General features: G+C 33.9%; 2 protein-coding genes across 8 annotated transcripts; one reads left to right on the top strand and one right to left on the bottom strand.

The window, feature by feature from the left end:
• The first annotated feature begins 98 nt into the window (after positions 1–98).
• On the top strand, positions 99–26507 carry LOC116776059 (uncharacterized). Of its 7 annotated transcripts, XM_061524249.1 has the most exons (18): positions 99–259; positions 2519–2683; positions 3203–3443; positions 3632–3784; positions 4437–4585; positions 4726–4851; positions 5785–5973; positions 6225–6323; positions 6491–6670; positions 6957–7207; positions 7606–7769; positions 8120–16495; positions 16586–21540; positions 21674–21841; positions 22855–22962; positions 23280–23424; positions 23558–23805; positions 24033–26507. In XM_061524249.1, the coding sequence occupies exons 1-18, from the start codon at positions 173–175 to the stop codon at positions 24882–24884; spliced, it is 16656 nt and encodes a 5551-aa protein (XP_061380233.1). In that variant the 5' UTR covers positions 99–172; the 3' UTR covers positions 24885–26507. The 7 variants fall into 7 exon arrangements, 5 of the variants coding, with proteins under 5 accessions (XP_061380233.1, XP_061380232.1, XP_061380231.1 ...); XM_061524248.1 differs by having other exon boundaries at positions 8120–21540; positions 23298–23424; XM_061524247.1 differs by having other exon boundaries at positions 8120–21540.
• Positions 25041–27973, bottom strand: LOC116775925 (uncharacterized). The gene is made up of 2 exons (XM_032668979.2): positions 27705–27973; positions 25041–27453 (listed from the first exon to the last, which is right to left on the bottom strand). The coding sequence occupies exons 1-2, from the start codon at positions 27886–27888 to the stop codon at positions 26990–26992; spliced, it is 648 nt and encodes a 215-aa protein (XP_032524870.1). The 5' UTR covers positions 27889–27973; the 3' UTR covers positions 25041–26989.
• Positions 27974–27985: the final 12 nt, after the last annotated feature.

Raw genomic sequence — 27985 nt, 5'->3', positions numbered from 1 at the left:
TATTAAAAACTGCAGACCTATTATGTTCTACTTTATTAGTTATATATCTATGTCTCATTCCATTATTCTGACTTTAGGCATTCACTAGCAACATTGTACAAAACTGACAATTGACAGCACCTTTACGAAAACACAAGCGCATAAATGTCTCTCCGCGATATTTTCTTGAGAAATGACTTCTACAAATGATGGAAAAGACGTGAAAAGTAATCAAATAAGTGGCCCCAAAAGCAAAACATATTTTATTGAACTTTACAAGGTAAGTGTTTTTCTTTAATCTTTCTTTTAGTCATAAATAATATGACGCCGTTGTGGTCGTAAAGTCCACTACAGGTCCGCCATATTTGTCTCCTACAAAGTCTTGTTTTTCTATATTTCTTTGAATATTTTCATATTTACAATGAAAGCAAATAAGAAACAGAAATAAATTTATATAAGATTAAAGAATTTTACAATTTTTTGCCATTTTGTATACCCTGACTTTTATGTTATAAATATTTTTACATCTCCATTGAAAATGAATCTTTTTCAACGAAATGGTTTCACTTTTATGTTTAAAGAAAAATTAGTTGTTAAATGCCAGGGTTATGTTACTTCTCATAATTTCGTAGTTTATTCCGTTCTAGTCACACGATTATTAATGCATGAATATCACTTTTGACATATCAGCCATACTTCTTCATCGTAATGTCACGTATTCCCAACAAATTATAACACCATAATATTTATATATATTTATGTCTTGATGGATGATATCATTGTTATTTGATAGAACACTAGAATCTTTCAATTATTAAGTGAGCTGCTAATTGTTTAAATTATCTTAGTAATATAAATATATTAATATGGAATTGTTGAGAACACACATATATATATAGTAAAGTTAATTAAGTAGTCTAAATATTATTTTTAAGCACCAATGATCATATGCTTACATAAAGAGGCCAATAGTGGGGATTATTTCCAACAATTCTATATTGTTATAGTATAATTTATTTTATATAACTTCAATTATAACTTTGTATGTGTATATATAAAATATTTTTGGTATCTATTGTCATTCTATTTAAGATAATTAAAACCATTAGGAATATGTGTTATCTTCTAAGCCTATAGTAATTAAACTTTGCTTGCATAGGATTTTTTTTATATACTTTCAAACATAATGTTACTATTAATGTATTAATACAATTTTACATAGGCATATTTGTAAATTTTATCACAATAAAATTATTTCAAGTATTAAGTATGTTAGAATATTAGTTATAAGATGTGAAAATGTTTTTAACTTTAGTGATGTTTAGTTAATAGTTTAATTAAAATACAAATAAAATATGCAGAATTAAATATTTTGTCAATATTTGAAGCTGCCTAAATATTGCTTTGAAGTTGTTTAATTTATTCAGCTATTGTATTCTTACATTCAGTTGATTGTCCATTTCATTTAGTCAGGTTTTATACTATTTACAAGATGTCTTCTATAAAGACATTGAGATATAGCCATATAAGTTTCTCAATTCATTTTATATTTAAGAATAACTTTAAATGTTATAATATGCTTCATACTAGTCCAGTCATACCTTTTAATGAAACTAATATATTTCGGATTACTATATGTATTTTATTATTTTAAAAATTACATACTCCCGACATTTCGGTTACTTTTGAAGCAGCTGTGAACATGGTTTTTTTAAATAATAAAATATGAGTAGTAATCCAAAAACATTAGTTTCATTTAAATGAATACTCGCAAAAGTGTTAGGTCTCTTTTCATCGTACATTCTATACTATAATGACAGTTTCCAGGTGTTGCATGTTAATATTATTTACAAATAGCTTTACTGTTGTGTCTTATGTTTTGATTGAACGATGTATTGTTACCTTGCAACTATTTAGATTTTATTTAGATTAACAGAATGTAAACATTTTGGGATCTTATTGTCCTAAATCACAGAGTTGGTTTAAATATTGTCACTTGTTTTTTTGAAGATCAATGATTGCTATTTGAAGCAGATTGTGAAGTCTTTGTAATGTTATGTTTTTATTTCAATTTTAAATCTCTAAATGTTGATGACATTAACATGAAACATATTGTAATAAAATATGTTGATAATTTTATTAGTTAAATAAAATTATATATGTATGTGTAAATTAAAATATTTTAATAAAGCCTATTATTATTATAATTGAAAATTAACCTTAAACCTTGCAAATAAAATATATTATACCAAATAAATGTAACAAATTTACATAAATAAACAGGTTTTTCCCAACCATAAATATTATAAGCATAAAATGATTGAAGTACATACAGTATTTTAGATATTTTCTGTCATACTTCCATCTTCACTAAAAGTTATTAATGTAATATTATCAAAATTATTGTTATATCAAATATCTTTTATAACAATAATATATTAATAGAAGCCTTACAGACTAACCTTCCATGAATATCCTCACTATAAATTAATAAGAAATATTCTATTGTAGCTTGTATTAAAAAAATATATATCTTCAGTCGCTAGAAGCCCGCCTAAGTGGTGATTGTTCCGGCGAAGAGCGTGCGCGACTCCTCTGCGAGTCGTGGCGCCGCGTGCACAGCCTTTGTCAGCACTCGGCGCCCACAACACAGATCCATCTTCTCAACTGGCTTCAACAGCACACAGCTCGGACAATACTACAGGTAATATACACATTGTACACATAACTTTATATTTATTATATACCAGTTACTGCCTGCGGTTTTGTCCCCATATTAGAAATTCTTTGAGATACTCGCTATCCTTTTACATCCTCAAAGACCCCTAGATCAGATCCTGACTTGACTACAGTCGGAACTACCATAGGACTATGCCCTTTATATTGAACAAAATATTTTGTAAATCTGCCTTTGATTTAAGAAGAATGGCATAATAAGCAAAGCTGAATTTGGAGCTTTCTCTGTCTTTAAATCAATTAATATGAAGCCTAAATTACTTTCATTACCTACCTTAGTAGCTTTCTAGTCTATTTAGGTACTTGAAATATTGGATAATTTTGTAATACATAAATGTCATTTGTTTTGTTAATTGTTTTTTGACTTGTTGATGTGTATCATTCAGTTTTCTTTAGATTAGTTAACTCTGACCACTAAAGAATTATTTAATTAAAAAAAAATATTAATTGAAATGTCTTATTTTACTTGAAAAATAATTAATTACAGACAGAATGGCAGTCACCAAAAAGCAAAGATCACCATACATGGCTGGAAGAAGCGATAGATGAGTTCATACAAGAATGTCAGAATGCCATATCTAGGAGAGAAGGTGGATGGAGTCCGTCATGGGAGAACCAGCTACAGCACAGAGCACTGTGGTTTCGGAGCACCTTGACAAATCCGTGGGGACACAGTGTTCTTAAGGCGTTACTGGATTCTAGAGGAACACAACCAAGTGACGAAGAAGGTAATTCTGTTCATAGAATAAGGTTTTTTTTAACATACTTCTTACACAGTTCACAAACAAGTTCAAGTCTAGTGGGTAGATGATAATATACCTATTTTTTATGTAGTAATTTACATCCAAATTCCAACTTAACATTAAAAATATTAATGATTGTTGTATGAACCATTTATATACATATCATTGTTCAGTTCTAGAATGGCTGAAGTTGGAGCGTGCTGTGATGTTTGTGACGCGTCTTCGTCAGCTGGCTGCCTCCAAATGCGACGATCTCGCTCTACTACTGGCAACATCTGTCATGAATAGACTTCGGGCTACTACTGTCGATCAATTACAGGCTGGAGGTATATATTTATACTAATATTTGTCAAAGACTTTGTCCGCACAGAATTTGAAATTGGATGCAGAGAGATATTTATAGAGTTTGCTTAAACTGTAATTCTGGTAATAGAGTATCAGCAACATTTATAAACTTAATATTTATATAGTCTGTGTCATGTTACTTCTTAGTACATAGTACATACAACTGTTTGGGATGTATCGTGATCTCATTGGAACACGTAATTACTGCATAAGTTACAGCACATGTTATTCTGATTTCTTATCTACATAATTGTAAAGTTTCATCAAAATGCGTTTAGTAGTTTTTGTGTAAAAAAAAAAAAACAAATCACAAATTCATTCATACATCCTCACAAACCTTTGCATATATAATATAAGTTGGATGTGGACATTAAAATACTATATATATGTATTTCATTTTATAAATGAAATGTACTTTGTCATGTAAATATTTGAGTATAAATCAGCATCATTACTCTTTGAAAATTATTCAAGTAACATATATTGATTAGCATTTTTAAATAATACCATGAGTATTAAAAAAATTGAATTTCTGCAAATATAAATATTATTTTTTAATATAGCAAGACACTGATATGTAACTTTCTTTGTTTCATAATTAATAAAATATTAATACCATTTATTTTTATACAGATAACACAGAACAAGCCAGCAAAGATTCAAACTTTGTGAAGGTTCTAAGGAAGGAGGCTGGTTTTACAGATGATGTCTGGAATCTTATCACGGATATTGAATTTGTGTTATTATATAAAGGTGAACTGCGGTCCAGATGTATTGAATTGGTAAGTTTTTAAATATAATTTCTTCTAAATCTACCAATGTCAATCATAGAATACTATATGTCTGATGACTATATTAGATATATTACAATATATACATCAGATGTATGCTTATGCTTAAATTTTGTGTTTGCTACAAACAGGCTAAACAAACCCCACTCCACAATGGCTATCAACTTGTCAAACGGCTTCACAATCGGCTCGAGTTGTATCCGCGAGAAAAGAAATTATGGAAAAACGCCAAAGAAGCGGCAACACTAGTTGCTGAGGTAAATATAATGATAGAATCCTTAAAAAGTTAATGAACTATGTTCAGTATCAGGATCTTTGAGATCTTTAACGTATGAAAATTATATTAAAGTCAGGGATTATACTTCAATTAAATATTATGTAATTACGCAAAACTACAGGATATCTACATTATATATAAAATAAATGTGTTATAACTTTACAGCCAAAATGATAAGTTTTCTCAATTTAATTACGGTAAAAATTTTCTTTTAGTCTTATTAAGTTATTATATGAATGTTAAAGCCAACCTCCTTTTCACAAAGTGTCCATATCAACACTATCATTAAATTTATTTTCTTGGCTACAAAATTATTTTGGTCTTTTCTTTGGACTCTGGTTTGACACGGAATTGTTGGTATTTTAATTTAGTATTTTTGTCTTATACAGGTGTTTCGCTGCTATTAGCGTTTATTTAGCAGTCATTTGTTGACATAATCTTTGCATTATTCACTCATGTAATCTACACAATTATGTGACATTCATATGGTTTCAAGCAGGTTATGGCGAATTAGATATAAAAGTTGCATGCAATGTATGAGCCACGAGAAGGAAGCTGCAGAATGCAAATTAAATTAAAATATTTTTTCCATAGTCATTTCTTCCTCTCAAAAATTTCTATTCAATCGTATCTTAGTTCAAGAGTAATCTCTTAGTTTCAAGTGGAACATATTCTAAAATTAACTTTTTCGCTGCTTAAAATTAACTTTTTTGAATTCCAAATAATCGATTTGTGAGTAATATAAATCTTCAAGTACTTTTTTTCATAATTTGACAAGATGCTCCTTTACCACCCTGTAAACATAAAACAAAGTAATGCAAAATTTAAATAAAAGAAAAAATTGCTAATTCAATCCTAATAGCTTAGTATTAATATGTTATATGTTTCTAACATCCCATTCAATTTTTTCCAGGTGGTTATAGCAAGATGTATGGTAGTGCCGCAATGTACGGGTGCAGCGCTTGTATCTCTATACGGCTGCGCCAGTTCCTTGGTCAGACTCCTGCCGATTGACAAACTGCCTCCTGCAGCAGCAGCCCTAGCAGCACCCGCGGCTACCTCTAGACACCTCCATACATTGGCCGAGGCTGTACATTCTCAGGTAATAATAACATAAGTTCTTGTACTATTCAGTAAAACTATATTTAAATTAGCACTATGTGTGCACTTATATTGTGCTAAGTAACAAGACTGAATGACAGGACCTAATATAATAAAATTATCTACCTACATTACACTTGACATCATAGTATTTAACAATACTGTTTGTATAAATTGAACTATTCAAGATGTCTATTCAGCTTTTTTGATAATAAAATTCATTTTATTAAATGAAAACTTAATTTATTTCAGTGCAAAAATGAACAGACTGCCTTTGTCTGTGAGTTGTACGTACGTGCAATCACAGCTGGCATGAATGAATTGGAAAGGCTGAAAATTAAGACTGAAAAGGTAATGAACGCTATGATATGATTTATATATCAATGTTGGTTTGTCAACTTGTTATATTTACTGTTTTATTTATAACTTTCGTTTCAAACATTGCATATCACTACATATTTTTTTCCTCTATTCCAAAAAAATAGTTATTACATTAATTATTATATCGAAATTTCCAGGAATCTGAAGCCAGATCTACTGAACAAACTCTATCCACCTGGTTTACTCAGCTGGGTAAGCTATTATCGAACAGTAAGAGATTGGATTGTGAATGTATATTGACAGCATTCTCAGTACATCCGTCTGCCGAAATGTATGAGAGGGTGAAGGCCGCTCCAATACTCGCTCCCTTACAAAGTGTGAGTATAAATAATATATATATGTATATATGTATATATATATATATGAAGTGTTACGAATTCAAGTGATTTTACACTTTAAAAGAAAAACTATTCTTTATCATTTATTCAATTATTTAATTGTTTGAAAAAGAATATCACAAATTAACATTTCCTATCTAGAATAGTTCTGTTTAGTTCTCACTAAATTTAGATGTATGAATTAAATCATTGTACTTGATAACATCGATCGATAATTATTATATAGTAGAATTAAATTTATATGCTATATAACTATTAATTTTAGGATATCCAAGAAACGAAAGAGGTATCTAGCTCTGAGTACGGCAGCTGGGCGAACGACAGTCGCACACAGACGAATCTGGTGAAAACATCAGAGACGCTCAACCTCAAGCAAACACAGAAACAGGCTAATGTATTATCAACAGCAATCCTCGCTGAGGGCGAAGCTCTGGGACTTGGGGCAGAACTGTGTCAAGATCTCTCCGTTCTGATATCCGGACCGCGTGTCAAAACACTTTCATGGGATACAGATAGGTTTGTTACTTGATACAAATAATATCACCATAAAAATAATTGAAAACCTCAGTTATTGAAGTCGGTTAAAAATATATATTCCCAACATGTTTCTGTAATACTATTAGGTAATTTAAATCTCACTTGGATGTTTGTACTATTTTTATATTAACATGAAGGTTCTTAAAAATAATATCTAGTTACTAAAAAGACTTTACTTTTGCATATGATGTACAGAATACATTACAGTCGTAATAGTCCACACGTAATTCACATCTTAGCACATTTTCTGACATAAACGAACTTACTAACAGAATATAATAAGCGTAATTTATTTATTGCCTTCACATTAGAACAGGCATTTAAGTGAAATACAGTATATAGCATGAATGTATGTATTTATTAAGTGTTTATTCCAGAGAGCAATTGTTGGAAAACTGCCGAACATATATGGAACGAACTGGTGGTGGAACTCGGGCCCTTACAACTGAACTCCGATACCTCAACCTTGACCCTCGCAGCTTCCAACATCTACCTGAAGAACAAGATGATGACTCCGATATGTTCTACGGCATTGAGAAAGGTTATTTACCTTCCATTTCAATAAGGGGTCTGATATCGCTTTGAGTGATACGGAAATATTCTAAATATAGAGAAAGTGCCCTAGTCTGTTTAGATATGTATAAGAATACAATACAGTAGGAATAACTACTAGACTGTAATTATATATTTTTTTAAATGATAGATTATTCGGTTTTGTAGTTGGAATCAAACATAAATTTATACATAGACTGTGGTTTTAGTGACTTAAAATTTTATTATATATTACTATTAATATAGCCATATATGGAATGTTTGTTTTTAATTAAGCTTCTGTAGAGTGTGTAATATAAATATATATACGCTCAAACTTAAATTGCGCCGAATTTTCAGGTTACGAACACTTGGTCGAATTCCAAGAAGAGCCGGAAGAAATTTGGCAAGACGTCGCCTCGGACGAAGCAGGTAAGAGCGACAGCGCTGCGTTAGACTTACCACTGACGATTCATCGACAGAAGAAAACCAAAACAAAACGAATAAAATATAGCTCAGAGGAGGAATCAGATCCACTCAATCTAGACTTAAACAAGGTAAACGAGAAGAAACAACGGCCGCATAGTAAAGAAAGGAAAGAAAAGATAAATGTGAAGCAAGAAACAAAAGATATAAAAGAAACAAACAAAGAAATTGGAAAACAAAAGAAAAAAGAGCGTAAAGAACGTAAGAAGAAAGATAAAGATGTTCAGGTAAAACCAGTCAACAGGCCGAGTGGTTCGTTGTCCAGGCTGGTTGGCATGAAAGTGGCTGGATATTCAAATATCAATAGAAATCTCAGCAGCGACGTCAATATTAACATGTGCGTAACCGACAGCGACTATGACAGTCAGGGGAAGTCATCAATAGCGTCCTTAAATTCCGAGGGCAATGACCCTGACGTGTTATTCGATGGTCTCTTTTCTATGGAGGATATTAAGTCACCGGAAAAAAACCTTAACGACCATATACAGAAAATAACTAAACCTATTGAGTCGACTTTATCAAAGAGCGTAACTAACATATATGGTGATAACGTAGCACCTGGTTACCGAAATGCATATGTAGCTGCGAACGTAAACACTGTTAATGAAGAAGTCAAGAATAGTATAAAGAAACTAATTGAATTTAGGCGCTACAAGAATCTTAATGATGTCAGAACTGAGACCCACACACAAATACCTTCATCGAACCAAAATAGCTCGGTTCCATCAGTTAGTCCGAGATATTTGTCATCCCAAAATAATGTTATACTGCCAGCATCTAACTCACAAAATATAACATCAACAAACGCGCCTAAAGTGTTTCTTCCTAAAGAGAAAATAAAACAGTTAAACGCTCTTAAAGATGAGGTTAACAGTATTCTGCAGAAGACAGCGTTTAACAGAGATAAAATCGGCATCAATGAAGCTGCTGAGAAATTCTTGTCTTCAAACACAGTTATTAACCGACCAACTGACCAAACAAAAGCCTCGGTCCCTGGGGTTTGTGTGAAAAAGATTGAACCATATAAAAACAATGACCATATGAACATTAATTATCGCCAATTAGAGAAAGCGCCCAAAAAGACCACACAATGCAAACCATCACCCTACAGAAATCCGCACCATGAACTCGTAAAGCAATTGCAATCAGGAGTAGATAAAACAGCAGTGAAAAAAGTGGTTGACAGCCCTAGTCAAATTCAATTTCAAAATTTCTTAAAAGCTACGATGTCGAGTCATCAGCCTCAACAGATACAGAAATCTGAGAGCTTCAGCAGCATATACCAAAACATTCCGCAACGTATTTCAAACAAAGCACCGAATTTAATTCAGAGAAATAATGAAAGTAAAGAAAAATTACTTGAACAGAACGTGAATCATATTGCATCTAAAAGTAATCAAAATATATCGCAATCGATAACAAACAAGCAAGACTCGCCTAGCCAACGACAATTTCACAATTTTCTTAAAGATTTACAAGACAGTATTAACGCTGGTGCTTCCAACGACAAACAAGAAACAAAAATTTCATCTACGCATCACTGTCCCAAACAAATGATTCCAAAGAAACCTGATAATGTCCCTAAAACCTTCGCACGTATGAGTTACCTTAAAACCAAACAGTGTGACCAAAAACTAAAGCCGACAATTGACAAAACAGCACCCAATAAATGCGTTCAAGGTAAACCAGTTGAACACCTACAGCATCTGCAGCCAAAAGGGGACATTTTTATATCAAAAATTGATATAACAAAACCCCAAGATACAAAAGATAAAATTATTTTAGAAAAGAGAGACACCAAAGCAAATCCGTGTGCACAATCGACGACAGCTTTAAGAGTTGTTGGAAGTCAACAACCGATATCACATATACTTTCGAGTGGTTGTCAAAAGTCTATACCAAATGTCATAACTACAAGTGATATAAAATTTAACGAATTAGTAACATCGTCAACGGCTGGGAAATCTTTTTTGTCGCAGAAAGATCAAGACGACGTGTTGAACTTATTACGTCAAAAGTCGATATTAAATTCTAATAAAACACAATCTATGACTGTTACTCCAAAGAGCGTTGTCGAGAGTAATTCGACATTAAACAATAAAAAGCCCTTAATTGTTAGTCTCGATACCATTGCAAGGAACTCCAACGCAATCAACTTAAAAACAAATATAACAGTGTCTGAAAAAAAGAATACAAATGAGAAACCTGTTTCGTCATCGGCATTAAATACTTCCAAGACTCAAAATACTTCTCAAACCAAAAAGGTGCGGAAAGTTAAGGAACCGAGTAAGAACACGAAAAATTCGACACAGAGCAGTGATTGGGAAAGTGTTATGGATGCTATTTTAGCAACGAAGACTCCAACCAGAGTGTATCAAACTGGACCTAATGCTCTTGACATTGCTCTCAACAAAGATTCCTTTGAAAGATGCTATCTAAAGACGTCCAATATACAAAATGAAAAGAAAGCTAATACAAATATTACGAAAGAAACTATTAAAAGCAATGCTGCGAACCAGAAAAAAAATAGTAGTAAAACGATGAGCCCAACAGTTAAAAGTTTTAAAATTACTGAATTGAAAACAAACCATAAGCAATGTGCAGTTAGCAGCAAGCCTCAAACAAGTATAAAGAATGCTGCGGCACCCAAAACACAAACAAATCAAAATCAAAAACCCGTGGCACAAAAAACACAACAAATATCTTTCGAATCTCTTCTAGATTTATCAAAAAGAGATGTTTCACAAAGCCAAACCAAGCCACTACCAAGTGTTATTCAGAATCGTAACGATCCATTTATATCTGGCATAAAAAACTCTGATTATGATCTTCTAGAGGAGTTGATGGACGATGAGCTGCGCCAAGAAATAGGTGAATTATCAGATGAAGAAATTTATAACATTTCCCTGTCGAATACAGCTAAATATAAAAATCAGCCACAGACATGCGAATCTAAGAAATCAAATCCAGTTTTGAACAAAAATTTACATATACAACCTCAAACAAATGTTGATATATTTAACAATTCTTATCAATTATCTGATTTAAATTCCAAAGAACCTTCAAGATGTGCTTATAAGGCAGAAACGCCAGGAAATAAGTGTACGTCAAATACAAACAACGCGGAATCAAAATTAAAAATTATTTCCAACGAAGCAATTGTCGCTCCCGGAAAAGTTAACAATAATATTAACTATTACTCTGTTATAAATAAGACTGCCTCTGTAAATCGTGAACAAAGTGAAATAAAAAATATTTGTCAGTCTACGCCTAAAGATACAAATACCTGCTTTTCGAATAAAGCAGTTCGTGTTGCTAACAGTTCGTCTAATAAAACAGACGAATTAACCGTGAAAATGGAATCTCAGACCAGGAACGTCATCAATACACCCGTACAAAACAGCCGTTTTAATATTCTGGATTCCACAAGGGTAGTTTTGACTGTGCCACAACGGAAAACCAATACAAATGTTATGCTGATTAGTAACGACTATATTTACGATCCCTTTCAGACCATACATGTCGACGATGCAAATGTCCACGGGAATGTCTCAAGCTATAATCAAAACGCATATTTTGCTGTTAACCAAGTTCCAAATGTAGCTATCTATCATACCACACAGTCAACAGCTCCAGTCGTGAATCCTGTGCTGATCGAAAACTCTATTGTTTTACCAGTCACCGTACCAGTTACTCAAAATATTTCAAATGTTGGATCTGAAACTAAGTACAAGACATCGCCTACGATTCAAAGAGATAAAAATATTTTAAATAAATCAAACTCGCAACTCTATGATTCGGTTGCTGAAAAACTAGTATGTGATTCTAGTTTTCAGAACGAAATTACAGATATGAAATCTAAAACAATTCAATTTATTAAAACACGCCAGGAAAACGACACGAATTTAAAAAACTCTTTAGGCTCTCAATATCATAAAACTCATACTGAAGAGAAAAGCGATAATACTGTAAATTGTAACCGAACAGCGGATTTAAAAATTTCAGACGTAAACATAACGTCTTGTAAGCCTAAGTTGACAATTGATAATGAGGATACAACAAAATTGAATATATTAAATAAAAGTGCAGGTCAAAATGAAATAGCTAAAGATAGCGTCAGTGTTGATAACGTGGTTGAAATGAATAGACAAGAATGCTATCAGAAAACTATGATGCAAAAGTTACCCCAGGAAAATGATAAAGAAGAACAAATTAATTCATCGAATGTACCAAAGGAAGAGGAATTGAGTAGAATATACCAAAAAAGATTACGTATTCTAAATAGAGAAACTACACATCGTTGCTCTGATGCGCCCATTCCGCTTGGTTATGAACCAATAAAATATGAAAAAAAATCTGAAACATCAAACTTGAAAAGTAAAAGTAGCCCTTATAAACGGTCTATCACAGAATGCACAAATAAAGAAGTACCTAAACCAGCATGTCGACGAATTTTATTACGGTCATCAAATTCATTACCAGTTGTGAAAAAAGACAAGAGTGACTGCCATCCTTCAAATTTAAGGAAACCGAAACTCGAAAAACGTATAAGAAAAAAATTTAAAAGTTCTCATAAATATACACATGAAATGCCGAAACCTAACAATGCGACTGCAGCAAAAAATATACGTGCATTAACGAAAACTAACAATGTGACAGTAGCAACAGGTATATCTTCAAAAAACAATGGAGATGTCAATACAAAATCGCAAGAATGTAAAATGATTGACAATAAACTTACAAAATTTGAGTCAAATGACCTTTCAGTTTCAAGTGAACGCGAACACGATAATAATATATTTGACTCGCATATGAATGTTGATGCAAAAGAAAAAAATGCGTCTACAATGATACCTGTTATTACAAACAACGGCTCAGGAAGATTGGAATCTAATTTTAAAAATATGGACGAAATAAAGGAAGAAAATATAGATAACAAAATTCTTGAGGAATGTAAAAGTAATAAACCTCTTGAGAGTATAGAGAAGAATTCGACATTGAGTGTGAACTCCACGGATATCAAGTCAAAGGAAAAAAGTAACAAAGATTTGTGTAACAGTATAAAAAGTGCTTGTGATTTCAATAAGATTGACAGTAAACAGGCTATTAAAAAGACATATAAGGATAAAATTTTGTTCGATGAATTGCCTAATTTAGAAGGTGATCCATCAAAAAGATATATTCGTATCAAACTTCCCAATGGCAGTTTTAAAGCTACTATTTCTGGTAAAGTAAATGTTAATGTCGAGTCAATATTGGAAGATCCTAATATTAAAGCCATGTTACGGGAGAAGATGAATAGCAGTACAAAATGTATTTTAAATATTAAACAAATATCTGTTCAATCTAAAGATCGCCCTTCATTCGTCAAAACACAAATCCAAGACGTGTCCTATGTGACCAAAGATGATCCAGAAACTATTAATTTAATTAGCGATGACGACGAGGATTGTTCGCTGCAACATTTTGAAACGCAATTTGGTCGTTTTAAGATTGCTTCGATGGATTCAGAATTATTTAGGAAACATCAAAGAAAACTATCTCAGAGATGTCAAGTCAAATTACAGCGAATTAACAACCTAAATAGTAAAAAACGAAATGAAGGGAAGTCAGGAATTGGTCTGGATACTTTAAATAAAGTTGAAAGTACAAATGATTTAACATCAGATGACCAGAAACATGTTGTAGATTTTATTGAACTAGACGACTCATCAAATGAAATTGTTGAACTAAAAACTAAGAAATTATATTTCACCACCATAAAGGATTGTTTAGATACCTCAAAATCGAAAAATTCAAATGATGATCTTGAATTCAATTCCACATCTCAAGAAATTAAGGAAAAGAAACCAGAATCTGTGCAAGACTCTGACATATGTGAAACAAAAAACGTTTTAAATGAGTTTGAACTAAAAGAGTGCTCTTTGAAAATTGAAAAATGTGACAAACTTGTTAAAGATTACGAACACCTAAAAATAAAAAACAGAAAATGTTATGTTAATTTAGTAAGACTTGATCTAGCCGATTATTATCGGAATAAAACTGAAAGTTCTGATTTTAAATATCAACATGGTTTAGAGAACAGGCAGTTATCAGAAGTTTTAAATCTAGTTGAAAAGATTGCACCAAGATGTGAACAATATTTACAGAGTGCCGAATCAAAGTCGATTTTAAATGAATTATCAACACCTGAAAACGACATGCTGAGAATATCACCTTCAGTCATAGAAAATTGTAATATTAAATCAACTTGCTTTGAGGATAGCAGCACGTTTAATCACATTAATTTAGTAACTGGTTTAATAGCATCAAATTGTCGTGCTGATTGGTTGATAACAAAATTAAATATTCGTAAAATATTAACGAAGGACTTGAACATAATTTCAAAATATTCTTCTTTTGAAGTCGACAACGTAATTCTATCACCCGATGACATATCAACCGATTGTGATAGTGATAAAGAAATTAAAGCAGAATCAGATGTATCTCATTTTGTATTGAATGAATATAAACAAGTTGATAGTCTTATTAAACTTACTTTGGATTTATTAACGAAGAATAGCCACATTTTAGAAAATTTAAAAACTATAGAAGACAGATTTAAGTGCCAGAAAGTTTCAAATTTATCTAGAAAGAGAAAATTGGATGGTATAAGAGTAAGTCATAACTGCAACAAAATTTCAAAATTACATGAACAAGTTGCTTTGACAACAGATCATAAAATTGATGATCGCCTATCAGAACTACAACGTAAAAGAAAGACGCTTTTTTCGACGAAAAACGTAGTATCACTACAGAAAATTTGTTGTTCATTTGTAAATACTAGTATGGGCTGCTTGCAAGAGGTTAATTCTCCAGTTCTCTGCAAGAATAAATCTGAAATTAAAGACTCTTTTAGACCTTCGAAATCTCAAAAAGTCGTTAACGATGCACAGAATACTATTAACAACATAGGAAAGAAAGATCAATATAGTTCACAAGAATTACCATTTTCAGAACTTAAAAACAATGAGGCAAAATCGAAAAATGGTAGTACAGTGAATGTTCGTTGTGATAATATGCTCAAAGTTACTGAAAACACGCTTCCGAGCCACGTCGATAATTGCACCAAATTTATTAGTCATGCAAATGACGATAAATATATTATTGAAAATAAAATAGAACATAAAAGTCAGACACCAGACCCAAGACCCTCTGTAATATCAGATAATATGGAGAGAGAAAAGAATGACATTACTTGCTTAGACGATCTAACAGACAAAAGTGGCGAAGAAGTATTACAATCCAATTCCAACAATAGTCTAAATATATTGGATCAAAAAGACACTGTTAATATACGATATGAAGAAAACAATAAACACAAAGAGTCGTCTCCGGACACTTTGACGTTGAACACGCAGAATGAAAATAACTTATTTTGTCACCATCTCCCAAAAGAAATCGAAAGTGATAGTGAATTAAAAATGGACGTAAGTAATGAAAATCCACGTCACAACATTAACATGGATAAAAATCATATTCTAACATCAAATCTCAAACCAAACGAGAATTCAAAATTTGAAGTCTTGGCCGATAAAATTGAAGTTGCTACTTGTAATAAGCGTATAACACATTGCAATGCACTTCATAACATAAAAGAGAATGAATGTAATATACAATTATTGAATGAAATACAGCAAATAAAAGAAAACCTTATAGAAGTTGCTGTTCCACAAGATTTCAACATGGACAGAATTTCAGATAAATATATTTCAACAAGTGAAATATTGAGTGGGATACCTAAGACTTTCAGGACTTCAGAAGATGTAAGAATTGATTCACCAAATAAAATAAATGATATATTAAAGATAAACAAAATTGTAAATAGCTGCCCAACTTATCAACATTTTGATGGTAAACTGGATAATAAACAGCAACCAAAAATAAAAGATTTTACCAATTTTTCAATAAAACAAAAAGAAGAGCTTAATGGTGCATGTCATATAACGAGATTGGCAGAAAATAAAAAACGTAATTCTCTTGAGAATACTCTAAAGGAGGAAAAACTTGTTCCTTTTGAAAAGCCCCCTAATAACGCTACTAGTGGCAAAGGTATTTTAGATAGTAGTGATTCCTCTGAACTGTTATCCAACGAGTGCGCAGAAAAAAATGAAAATGAAACTTTAAGCTTATTAGAAGAGACGTGTAGTAGTAAGGAAACTGAAAGCCAGAAAAAATCATTTAACATTGAAGAAAAAACAGGTGACGATAGTAAGTGTATAAATAAACATGAAGAAATTAATTTAAAGGCACCATATAATAAATTACATTCTTTGATTCTTGAAAATATCATTCTTGCAGAAGAAAAAACAAAACCAGAAAGTATGAACTTATGTAAAGATGCAAAAGTAACATTTAGTGAAAACAAAGACGTTGAAATAAAACCAGTATGCGCTGCGGATAGAAATAATGCCGAATGTTTTACACCGGAAACGAAATTGTCAGATATAAATCATGAAGAACTTAAAGTAAATATTTGTAACGACAGGCCTAAACAAAAAAATGTCACTCTAGTCTACGAAGGTGATTCCCAAGTAGTATTAGAAGGTTCAATTTATGAAGATCCTGTTGTAGGTACATGTTATGTTTTTCCCATAGCTAACAGAACTTCTTTGATTGAAGAAAATGAATCTATTGGTAACGTTGTTGACGAAAAATCCAAAATAGCAATGAATCATTTAAAAAGTAAAATTTTGGAAACGAGATTAAAGGAAGAGATTAACATCAATGATAAACAAGATGAAGCTTTAAGTTTTACTATTTTGCCTAAGATAACATATATAAAGGAAAAATTAAAAGACGATGACTTTCATATGTCGAAAGATAAAAAATATAAAAGAAATCTAAAACGTAAAATTGATGTAGGTGATTTGCATAACGGAAAAAAATACCGCAAAGGGAAAAATATTGATTATCCAAAACTCACCATATCTGCTATCAATGATTTGGCATATAGCAAAGAATATAAACGCCTTTTTGATTATTGTAGTTCTGTAACATTTTCATATTCAAGACCATTTCATATAGAATATATAGATGTTAACAACTTGCTCAAATCGTGGCCAATAAGAGGTATTACAGTTGATAATACTGAACAGACTGATTTTAAAAACTTACTTTTTGTAGATGAAGACGTTTACAAAAGTCCTTTCGACCCAATGAAACAAACATTTGCTGAAGAAATAACTTACAATTACAATCATGAATACGTTACCTGTAATATTAATGAAAATAATTTTAGAATGGGTTTTGGTGAGGGGTCCGACAGAGTCATTAAAATTTCCGAAGTTATAGATAATAATTCAAAATTTTCGGCTGCGACTCTGTCGGACGTAAAACAAGCTCAGCCGTTTTTAATGTCCAAAGATCAAGAAATAAGTAAGAAAAAAAGAACTGAGACCGATAAATATGAAGAACAGAAAAATATATTTAAACGATACGTAACCTACATTCAACTGAAAGAAAAAGTGCGATCATTCTTCAAAAATACTGCTTTAGAATTGAATAACAGTTGTCTTTTAGATAAAAAAGATTCTTATAAAAATAATATATCGCATACATTTCCTTACGAATTGACTAGTCCCGAATTTATTAAGCCGTCGCCTTTCGAATGTATTGTACAAATAGTACAAGTAGGCCAATTACCAGTTAGTGCAGCAGTTCAAAATCCTGTAACATGTGATCCGAGAGTAACTCAAGTAACAGATGCTAGTCCTTCGCAGTGTTCAGCAGAAAATAGTCCACAAGATGATTCCCAACCTCCTATAAAAACTGAATATACCGAGCTGACAACTGCGGATATCCGCTTTCCTTTAGTTCAAGAGTATGAACGTCATATTGAAGCCCAAGAATCCTTGAAAGCGTCCTTTAATTTTGAAAACATTCCTGTTGAAACAGAAATTAAAACAGAGATCAAAGATGAAATACCTGATTTCGAGAGCGTTCAAAATGATTGTAACGAAAACAATGTTTTACAATCATTAGTCAATAAACATATTAATAACGTAGAATACCCGTATGACTCTTCTGATAATTCTGAGGTTTTGAATACTCCAACTAACCCAGAGATTATGTACGATCAAGAAATACAAAGTAATTGTGATTTTATACCTGAACAAGAAGAACACAACAATTCCTCGGAGAAAACAGATCAAATTGCTCATGCAATGAACGCTGCTGGCATAACAACTACTCCGGAAATAAGTAACAATACTGAAACAACTGATCAAAATGTATGTCAAGAAGGAATTGATGACGCTTCACCTTCACCAAATGACTTATCTAAGTCTGCTATGAATTCAATTAGTTTTCAACAAGCTCTAGCGCAAATATTGCCCACGAACTTAAATCAGACTACTGAAGAGTCTAATAATCAGTCTACAACAAATTCATCTCTAACTTCTCAAGTATTGCATATAGTTCAAAGTAAAAATACAAATGGAAATCAAATTACAGTAGTAGATAACGCTCAAAATACAGTTATTAATAATTCTAATGCACCTATGTTGCACATAGTACAAAATAAAGGATCACATACAAATTCCACTTCTAATACGAACCCAGGACAAAATTCTTACGGAGGATTATCTCTACTTGATTCTGGCTTGCAGGCCGGAAGTAATCAACTTCTTCATATCGTTAATACAGGAACACAAAAAAATAACACAGCTGGACAATTAATAAAGAGGGTAAATCTTGTAACAAATCTTACAAATAATCAAGGTACTAATGAACAAAAGATGGTACAGTTTCTTTGTAAATCCACTGATGGAAAATCCATTCAACTAAATAGTCCACATCAAAGAAGCATGGTTTTAAGATTGCAACCAATTGAGTCTAATGTACAGAACAACCCAAAACAATCGGATAGCCAAGATTTAAGTCCCACATCGAATGGAAGTAATTCAACACAAGTCAAGGATATTGGAAATCCCCAGCATGAAATTAAATCTCGTTCTGTATACGAAGAAAACTATGCAAAGTTTATTCAAAGTTCTAACAAAACGGTACCTGAAAAATCGACGACTTTACCAAAATTTAATCAAGCTTTTGGTAAACCAGTTTTTCAAGAGGATAATCAAAAGCCTATGGACTTGGATACAAATAATTCTCACTTATCATCAATCAATTCTGAACCAGAGAGTCCTGAATGTACAGATAATACAATGAACATTGATCACATCAACCAAATTAGTAGCCCACCACTTCTTCTGAGAAAATCCCCAGCTCAAACCCCACAGACACAACCAAATTTAGTTCAACAAATAAAGCAAACTATAACTCCCATGAACATACAAACAATGCACGGCGGCGTTATTTACACACGCCAAATACCAGTCAATATTGGAGGAGGCCAAACAATTAATTTAATAACTGTACCTAGCACCGAGCTTTTGGATAACGATAATCAAAAACACCAAGGTGAAGTAAAATTTATAAATCAAAATGATATTGAATCGCCTATTATAAAAATTGTACCTCATGGACAGAATAATTCAAATTCAGAGAGCGCAGGTGACGAGGGAAACAATCACACAGGACTGACAAATGAAAATGGACAGTCAGGAGCAACACAGCACCAACCAGTCTTGACTCAGATGAGAATTAAATTACCCATGCTAAGCAAAACACCTCAAATGGTATCAGGTGCAAGAGTGGTAAGACCGTCATTTTTTCAAATACAACGGAATGTTATTGGAGGTGCAAATCAACCTGTCTATCAACAACTTGTTCTAACTGCAGCCCCACCTCTTAGCCAGCACATTCGTTTGCCGCAAGCTCAAACAAATCGAGAAGTAAAAGTGACCTCTGAAGGCCAGTCGTCTTCTGAAACACAAATGAGTACGTCAACACTCGAACAACTTCGGGAATTCGATATGGTGTTGGAACAAGTAAAAGAACGGAGTACAGTTCAACCTAATCCCATTCCAAACAATGTGTTCGCTAAGTTACATGGATCATCATCAGATGCTACTGATGGTTCGTCTGTGACATCTACAGTAACAGAGTCTACGCAGCAAGTCCTTTATTCAATTGGAAATAGTCAGTCTTTAAACGTTGCTTATGTAAACAGAAAACCCAACACGACCTTTGTACGATCACCAGATTCTTCAGGAATTGTAGAATCACCTTCTTCTTCAACACATATCCAAATTCCTCACACTGTAACCAGTGAGTCGACATCCAACGATGTTTCGGCTCAACCAAGCCAGCCAAAAGCTGCAAAAGTTAGTTCTAAATCTAAATCCAGACCTAAATCATCCAGTTCTGCTATGAAAATAAATGCAGTTCCTCCTAAAACTTCCAGTCAAAAACCGTTAGAAGATGAACAAACAACCCAAAGGATTCTATACATACTGGCCGAATATAAAGAACAAGTTGAAAACTCGCCGGATAAAGATAAACCAGCACCGAGAAGACGAACAAACCCTCCATCAAATCCAGGGTCTTCAAAACGTAAAAAAAGTTCTAGTGGTTCGAGGCGTCACGGCATGCGCGATATGAGTCCCGTTCTCGGGGAAGACACTTGTCGCACGATGGGCTCTGAAGACAGCAGTTGTGGGACTTCACAAGGTGACTGCAACGAAAGCTGTATGGATAGTCATTCACCACAGGACAGTCCGCGAAAAGTAGTGAGAAAACTAACCTTTGACAATGAGCCCTCGACACCCACACAACCTAGGCCTCAACCACAGCGGAATGTCATAGTTGCGGATGGTCAAACGATTACTGTCGCGAGAGGCACTTCTGGCAAACCAACAACAGCTGTACTAATGCCAGCAAATTACCTTTTGCCCGTATCCATGGTCAAGGGCGGACAGCAAATAGCCATAGTAACAAATCGAGGTCCTAAAATTTTAACAGTCGGTGGAGAGGGTGGTACAACAAATGCACTACTATTACAACGTCTAATTGGACCGGCTGGTTTAAAGCCTGTTTTGGCTCGCCCTGGCGTTCGACATGTCCGTTTGCCTACTGCGGCTCTTCATAATATTCACACGTTTAACTTAGCAACGACGACTGTTCAGCCTCCAGACAGTACAGCCTCACACGCAGCAGGTTCGACACCGCCTGAGTTGGTTGAAACCAGGGTTACCAGCTCGCCGTGGCCGGAACGAGAAACACAGGAAGTGAAACCTGAACGAGATTCGAGTCCAGAAGATACGGAACCCTGGAATCTTCCGTCATCAGCAGACCCACATGACTATTCATACGAAGAGACGGTACGAACTGAAAACATGGACAGAACCGTTCTCGTAAGTATATCGATAATAATATTTGTTAAATCTGTATTTCTATATCATATTTGAAGTCTAGGACCGCGAGTATTGTCCGTAAAATATTCGAAGAGCAGGATGATACGTGTTTGATGCGCATTTTGAACTTCAGGACGCCATACCAGATCGATACAGTCCTGATATGGAGGCGCAAAGGATTTTTGATAAGATGTTCGACATTGACTCGAAAAAGTCGTACATCATCGATTCACAAGATGATACGTCTCGTTGCGCATACGATATTGACGCGTCAGATTGCGGCGATAAGGCCTACCACCAGGTGATCGTAAATTAGAACAGGCGTCGCCCCCTCAGACTTAGAAAGCCTCTTAGTAAACGTGCACGCCTCAAGTTTCTTTTATCCTTTGCCATTCTTTCTTTCGGTGTTAGTTTGCCGTTATGTTCATATAGACGCGACATCAGTTGGTGGATCTTACAATTAATTATCAATAAATAACATATACGGACATAATTTATATATTAAATGCATAAGGCTTTCATCGATCATTCAGAGCCGACGCTTAAAGCTTGCTTTTGTACAACGCCTTAAATAATGATAATGTAATCTAGAGAGCTTTCAATGAATATAAAATTGTCGCTTCTATGTTCTATACATGGCATACTTTCGCCGAAAAGAAGAAAAATCATATTGTTAAGTCTCATAAGTGTCTTCCAATCATTTAAGTCTTTGTTATTATGTTTTCTATTTTATAATTTCATTTACCAGCAAATGGGTATCCTTGAGAACATTCTCGATTGCTTGTTATGAATATTCTTCAGTCGTTATCATACCTGAGCCGATACCAGACGTGAAATGTGTATTATTTTGCATGTTGCAATTGTTCCTCGTTTCTATCCATAGACAAGTGCGATATGTATCCATCGTGCATGTGAATCATTTCCATTTAAAGGAACTCGTTATTAGATTTTAGTTTCAAGTATATTATGATTTAATAAATGTTGTAGTCTTATCGTCTATAATTTTTATCAATATTGTGGGTAGATTGTTAACTTCGTAACGTGTCCAAATCATCCTCCTTGGCATACAAAAATGTTCTTATATATATTTTCTATCGTTTTCGTACCACTCTATTATCAAGAAGGTTAATGTTTTAATATTTTTATCATAAAAATTATATTTTATCAATCGTAAATTTCTATAAACTGTAAAGAAAACAAATGATAAATTGAGTCGAGTCCTTATTGTACTGTCTTTTAGTTTCTTAAATTTGTTTTGACAAATTTCCATATGAATAAAGTAAATGTTGTGTATAATTAATTATATATTAATAGGTGGTTCAGAGACGGGATGGTTCACGCCACCATCGGTTCGCGCACGTCGCACACGCAGCGGCCATGCGGCACAAATACGCCATCTTGGAACACGAATTGAGATTGCAGGTAGTGTTGCAATTAAAATAAATAGCTTTAAATAGAACAAATAACATTTTCTTTTCTGTTACAAACAATTCTTTTTTCATATCGTAATAGTATTTTCTATTCCATATCCCTGTTCCTAGCATGAGTAACAAAAACGTTTTAGAATTTTTCTTCTTTACATTATTGTATGAGTTTTCTTTTTTTTCTTTGCAGTAATTAATTAATTTGTAATTTATTTCTTGATCATATTAATTTGTCATAATCTTACTTTTATCTTTTCCATACATTAAATATCTATTTTTTGTTTCCTTTATTTTAATAGCAACCTTGGGCTTCAGGGTTCTATGTTTTCACAGAAATCTCTATCCGAAGAGTGTGAAGATCTCGGCGTGGACTCCCCATCGGCTTCCGAATTGTTCCCGGAGGCTGAACTATTGTTTGGTAACTCGCCAGCTCATGAGGCACACCAACATTCACACACACGTAAGAATAGACATTGTTGATTACATTATTGGGTCATTTTATCTCATATCTTATTTTAAAATTGTTTCATTTATATTTCGAATCAATATATCTAATTATTTCTTTAGATTTATAATATAATAAATATTTCCAGCTCAACCTACAGTCCTCAGTCAATGCGGGATTCCCCAGCCGGATATGGACGATCAGATAGCCACGGACCACCTTCTACAACAGGAAATAGACGACCAACAAGACTTGGGGGTGACCCTCGGCCTTGACGAGGGGATAGTGACCGTCAGCGAGGATGGGATGCAAGCCACCATCGCCCTGGACCAGGAGGAGTTCGCCAGATCACATCCCAACACAACCTTCCACACTGAACCCACAGAGGACGGAGAGGTTAGCGGTTTTTTCTTGTCAATAAAGCCTTTCAATTTATTTACACTATTTTATATTTTCATAAGATTTACAATCCTAGTTTTTAAATAATCATTTGTAAAATCAGTGTTCACAAAAAAATATATTATGACACTTAACTACATACACGATATACTAGAATAATATATACATATATATATATATCAGTATGTATGGAGCGAAATATAATTTATAAATGCACGTTACAGATCCAGCCTTTCACAATCACCGGTCTGAAAGGTCGTCATATAACATCGACGATATTTCACGCTACCCGCGCCCCCGCCACCGTACTAGTTAGCGCGCCTCCCACCGTCATAAGCCACGGAGAGGCTTTCAGGGATGACGTCATCAACGACACCAGGGAACTGCATCTGACACACACAGCCTCCGCGATCGTACATTCAACAGGAAACGCGACACAGGTCATCCGGCGGGTCTGCTGGGACGAAAGACGAGACAACAGGTGGATGGATGAACCGGAAGGACTCATAGCCGGGGATGACGCCAAGATGGTAGCGGAGGACAACTCGAGGGACGCCACCTTGGAGTCCATGGCAGGTGACGTGGATGACGGAAACTCGACACCAGAACCCCACAACGAGCTATACTGGGAGTCGAACTCGGCGTCCGAGAGATCTGAGAGCAGACGCCCTTTGGATTTTAGCAGTGACAGCGAAAAATGCTGCAAGAGCCCATACGAAGAAACGAATTCCACCGATTCCAGCGGTTTGGGTACACATATGAGATTAGACTCGGTCATAAAGGACGCCAGGGGCATAGAAATGAGCGGAAGTGCTGATGGCTCGTCAGCTGATGACGCACATCCTATACGGACGTATCCAGCGAAACGTTTGTATTCTATAGAGGGCATGGAAAGAAGTATGACCGGGAAGACGAGGGCGGGTGAAAGGTCACCGGATATTATGGAAGTGAGACGCAGGGCTTCCGGTCGTGGGGTGGTTAAAAGGGGATGTCATTGCTGCAACGGTTCCCCGGCGCCGCTGAGGCCGAAAAAGTCGAGGCAGAAAAAACCCAACGTGGACTTCCCAACACATTAAAGACATATAGTGATAAAAATGGCGGATATATTTTTAACGAAGGACATCCGCGACTGATTGCGATCTCTACCTAGACGTGGTTCTTAATATAAATATGTTGTTGACATTGTTTTGTATATAACAATAAACTTAGACTTTGTTCAAATTCTACGAGGATTTTTTTTTTTTATTAATTTTGTTGAAGTTTATTGTCGGTTTAGATTTCTCCTTTAAGGTGTTGTTAATTTTTAAGATCGTAAAAGAAATAATACTATCACCGATCAGTTCAAAACTTATATTTTTCTTTGGACATAACTCCGACCGTGGACATTTCTGTGTTTGTTAAACTGCGTGTAATATAACCTTATACATATTGTATTAATAATATATTGATTGTATAAAAATGTATTAGTTAGGTTACCTCCGCGTAGATTAAGTTTCTCCTCTTAGTGTTTAATGGCCATACTAATGTGAATTTGTCTGTTAGTGTCACTAGTTATAATATTATATCCCTTCTCAATAAACCTAGACTGACGAGGTGATTTCCATAGCCGCTGTACGTTTAGATATTTTATAATTATAATTTTCTATACTGTATTATAATAGTTTCTATTTAATTGAGCAACTTCCATGGGAAATGCACAAATCGTCGTCTCTGTACGAGCTTTAATTGACCGTTTAATTTATTGACACGAGCCATTCGCCTGGCGTGTGTATCGCTTTACGTTTACGAAGGGTGTTATATGTCTATGGATACGTAGGTTCTTGGATAAATTAGTGTGAATTTAACTAATAGTAAGGATGTAAATAACACTTGTCCCCGCGAGTGTACCGTACCGTACCGGACAGTCTAGTCATTAATCGTTATTTCATAGTTTTCGTAGACTCACACCATCGGTCGACATCGGTCAGCATCGGTCGGTCCACTCCGATGTGTTTTGGCTTCAAGTCATACAGTATTACGTCGCTTGTATATAAATTCTCTTAATTATTATAATACTACCTTTTTGATGGTATAATTTATGTCGTGCTCTTGAGATTGCTCTCGGTGGTTTGTATATATAAATTGAAGGGAATAATAGGAAAAAAATTTTTTTTCGTGCGATATCTCGTAAACATAGTGAAATGTAATGTTTGTGTGCCGGTAATCGATACGGAATCGATTTAGAGCCTAGTTCAGGATGTTACTTCGATTAGTTAAGATAGCGATTATTAGGTAAAGTTATACATCTAGTGATCTTCCTGGTGTTACGGTTAATGAGATTTTTCATATCCGACAGAGGCACCTCGACGTGCAAGTATTGTGGAACTCCGTGTGAATTTTTTTAAATATTTTTTTTTCTCTTGTAAAAATATGCCGTTCTCGTGGTAGGCTTCGAGTTTTTTTTTTATATTTCTGTATGTTGTTATTGTTCGGTATTGCAGATCGGTCGCCTTCAATATTATTCACGACTAACGACCCGATCGCCGGCGCGTTGCGGACGTTTTGTTATTTTTGGTAAACAAAGTTAACATTTATTATCTGTACATTTAATATTTAGAGGTGTCATTATTTTTTAATTAATCCAGATGTGTTTTGTGATTATGTAAACATTATTTTTGAAAGTGCTGCAGAAGAATGATCATTAAAACTTATCTATTAAAGCTGGTTTTTTTATTTCTCAATAATCTTTGTTATGTATATATATATATAGCAGTTGTCAAATAATCTCACTCACTGACTTAGAATTATTTAAATTTTAAATAATAATATTTAATGTCATTTGTACTTTTATTTAGGAGCATTACCTATAACATAAGAAACGAATAAATACCATGTTCAAGATACAGTTTCAGATATGCTTTTCAATGTTCGGCGTTACTTCCAGTAATGTCCTACAAAATGGCTGAAGCCAATACTTATAGTTTTTTTTTTAAATACAGACAGGTTGACACTTAAATGTTGCCATTACAAAATTACAATGGTTCAGTATTCTAATTAATTATAATCAGTCATAAAAATAATTCTGAGGATTATATATTATAATTAGTGGAGCACGGAGGACGCCACTTGTAACAACTACTAACAAATAAGTGCTCATTAGTATATAAGTTTTTAATATATCAAACACCCTATATAACCTGAGTCACACGTCATTGGTCCATTTCCGTTTGTCCTTTATCCGTTTCATGATGGCCAACACTTCCATGCGGAATTCGAGTCTTTCGTCCTCATTGTACTTCACGACAGAGGGCAGGAGTGACGCGAAGAACGCTTCATCCTCGTTCATTATTCTAGGATCGTTACATTCATCCACTTCAACGAAATCCATCTCATTTTTGTCGTATTCTTTCTGTTTCGGTTCCTCGTATTCGGATTTCTTTGATCTTTTCTTAGACGGTTCTTGAGGACTGAGTTTTTCAGGTTTCATATAAATATAGGATTCGTCGTTATTGTATTCTGTGCAGTCTTCTTCGGTGGCTGTTACTTTGATAAGGAATTTTAGGTGATCGTAAAGCAGGTATTTCCTCCGCGGTCTGCCAGCTTTCGATTTCAATGACTTAACGAAAGTATCACGAATATTTGTCCATTTGTTCAGAATATGTTCCCCTGAAAATTATTCATATTAATATATCTTCAATCCGTTCTAAGTTATAAACTTTTTTTAATTTATTAAATGTAAACAGAAGTGATGTTATTAAAATAAAATGCGCGCCTGCTATATTTTAACTAGCAAACATTTGAGCACTAGAATAATCAAGCATTTGCTTTTTTTTTGATTTCCGTGACGGAGTAGAAAATCGTGACGGATGGTGTAATGGTAAATATTTGGAAATGTATGTCAAATAAAATATACAAACCAGTAAATCTTTTTTCTTGTGACGACATTTCCTCGTATTTCTCCTCTAATAAGGTAAATACTTGTTCCCATGCTGCTCTTCTTTCTAGTCGATCTTTATATATTTCTGACGTCTTATCCCAAAGACATGGACGTTCTTGTACAGCATGAATTAATTCAATAACGTCGTATTTAAATTCCCTCATTTTTTTAACAATATCAATATTTATTTCTTGTAAACAACTTGCACTGTTGACACTCTCTGGCCTGACACGTCACTGCGGCGTCAAAATGTCGGATCGG

Source organism: Danaus plexippus, chromosome 24 (assembly GCF_018135715.1).
Source record: "Danaus plexippus chromosome 24, MEX_DaPlex, whole genome shotgun sequence".
Classification (NCBI taxonomy): domain Eukaryota; kingdom Metazoa; phylum Arthropoda; class Insecta; order Lepidoptera; family Nymphalidae; genus Danaus; species Danaus plexippus.
Note: the sequence above shows the minus strand (reverse complement) of the source record. Positions and strands in the feature narration are given on the sequence as shown.

What these genes read in the sequence shown, in the direction of transcription:
- LOC116775925 (XM_032668979.2), bottom strand. Translation starts at nt 27,888, where the DNA reads ATGAGGGAATTTAAATACGACGTTATTGAATTAATTCATGCTGTACAA. An exon ending in ACAAGAAAAAAGATTTACTG is followed by an intron (nt 27,454 to 27,704) that starts GTTTGTATATTT and finishes AATAATTTTCAG; the next exon opens with GGGAACATATTCTGAACAAA.
- LOC116776059 (XM_061524247.1), top strand. Translation starts at nt 173, where the DNA reads ATGACTTCTACAAATGATGGAAAAGACGTGAAAAGTAATCAAATAAGT. An exon ending in CGGCAACACTAGTTGCTGAG is followed by an intron (nt 4,852 to 5,784) that starts GTAAATATAATG and finishes AATTTTTTCCAG; the next exon opens with GTGGTTATAGCAAGATGTAT. An exon ending in CCGAGGCTGTACATTCTCAG is followed by an intron (nt 5,974 to 6,224) that starts GTAATAATAACA and finishes AATTTATTTCAG; the next exon opens with TGCAAAAATGAACAGACTGC.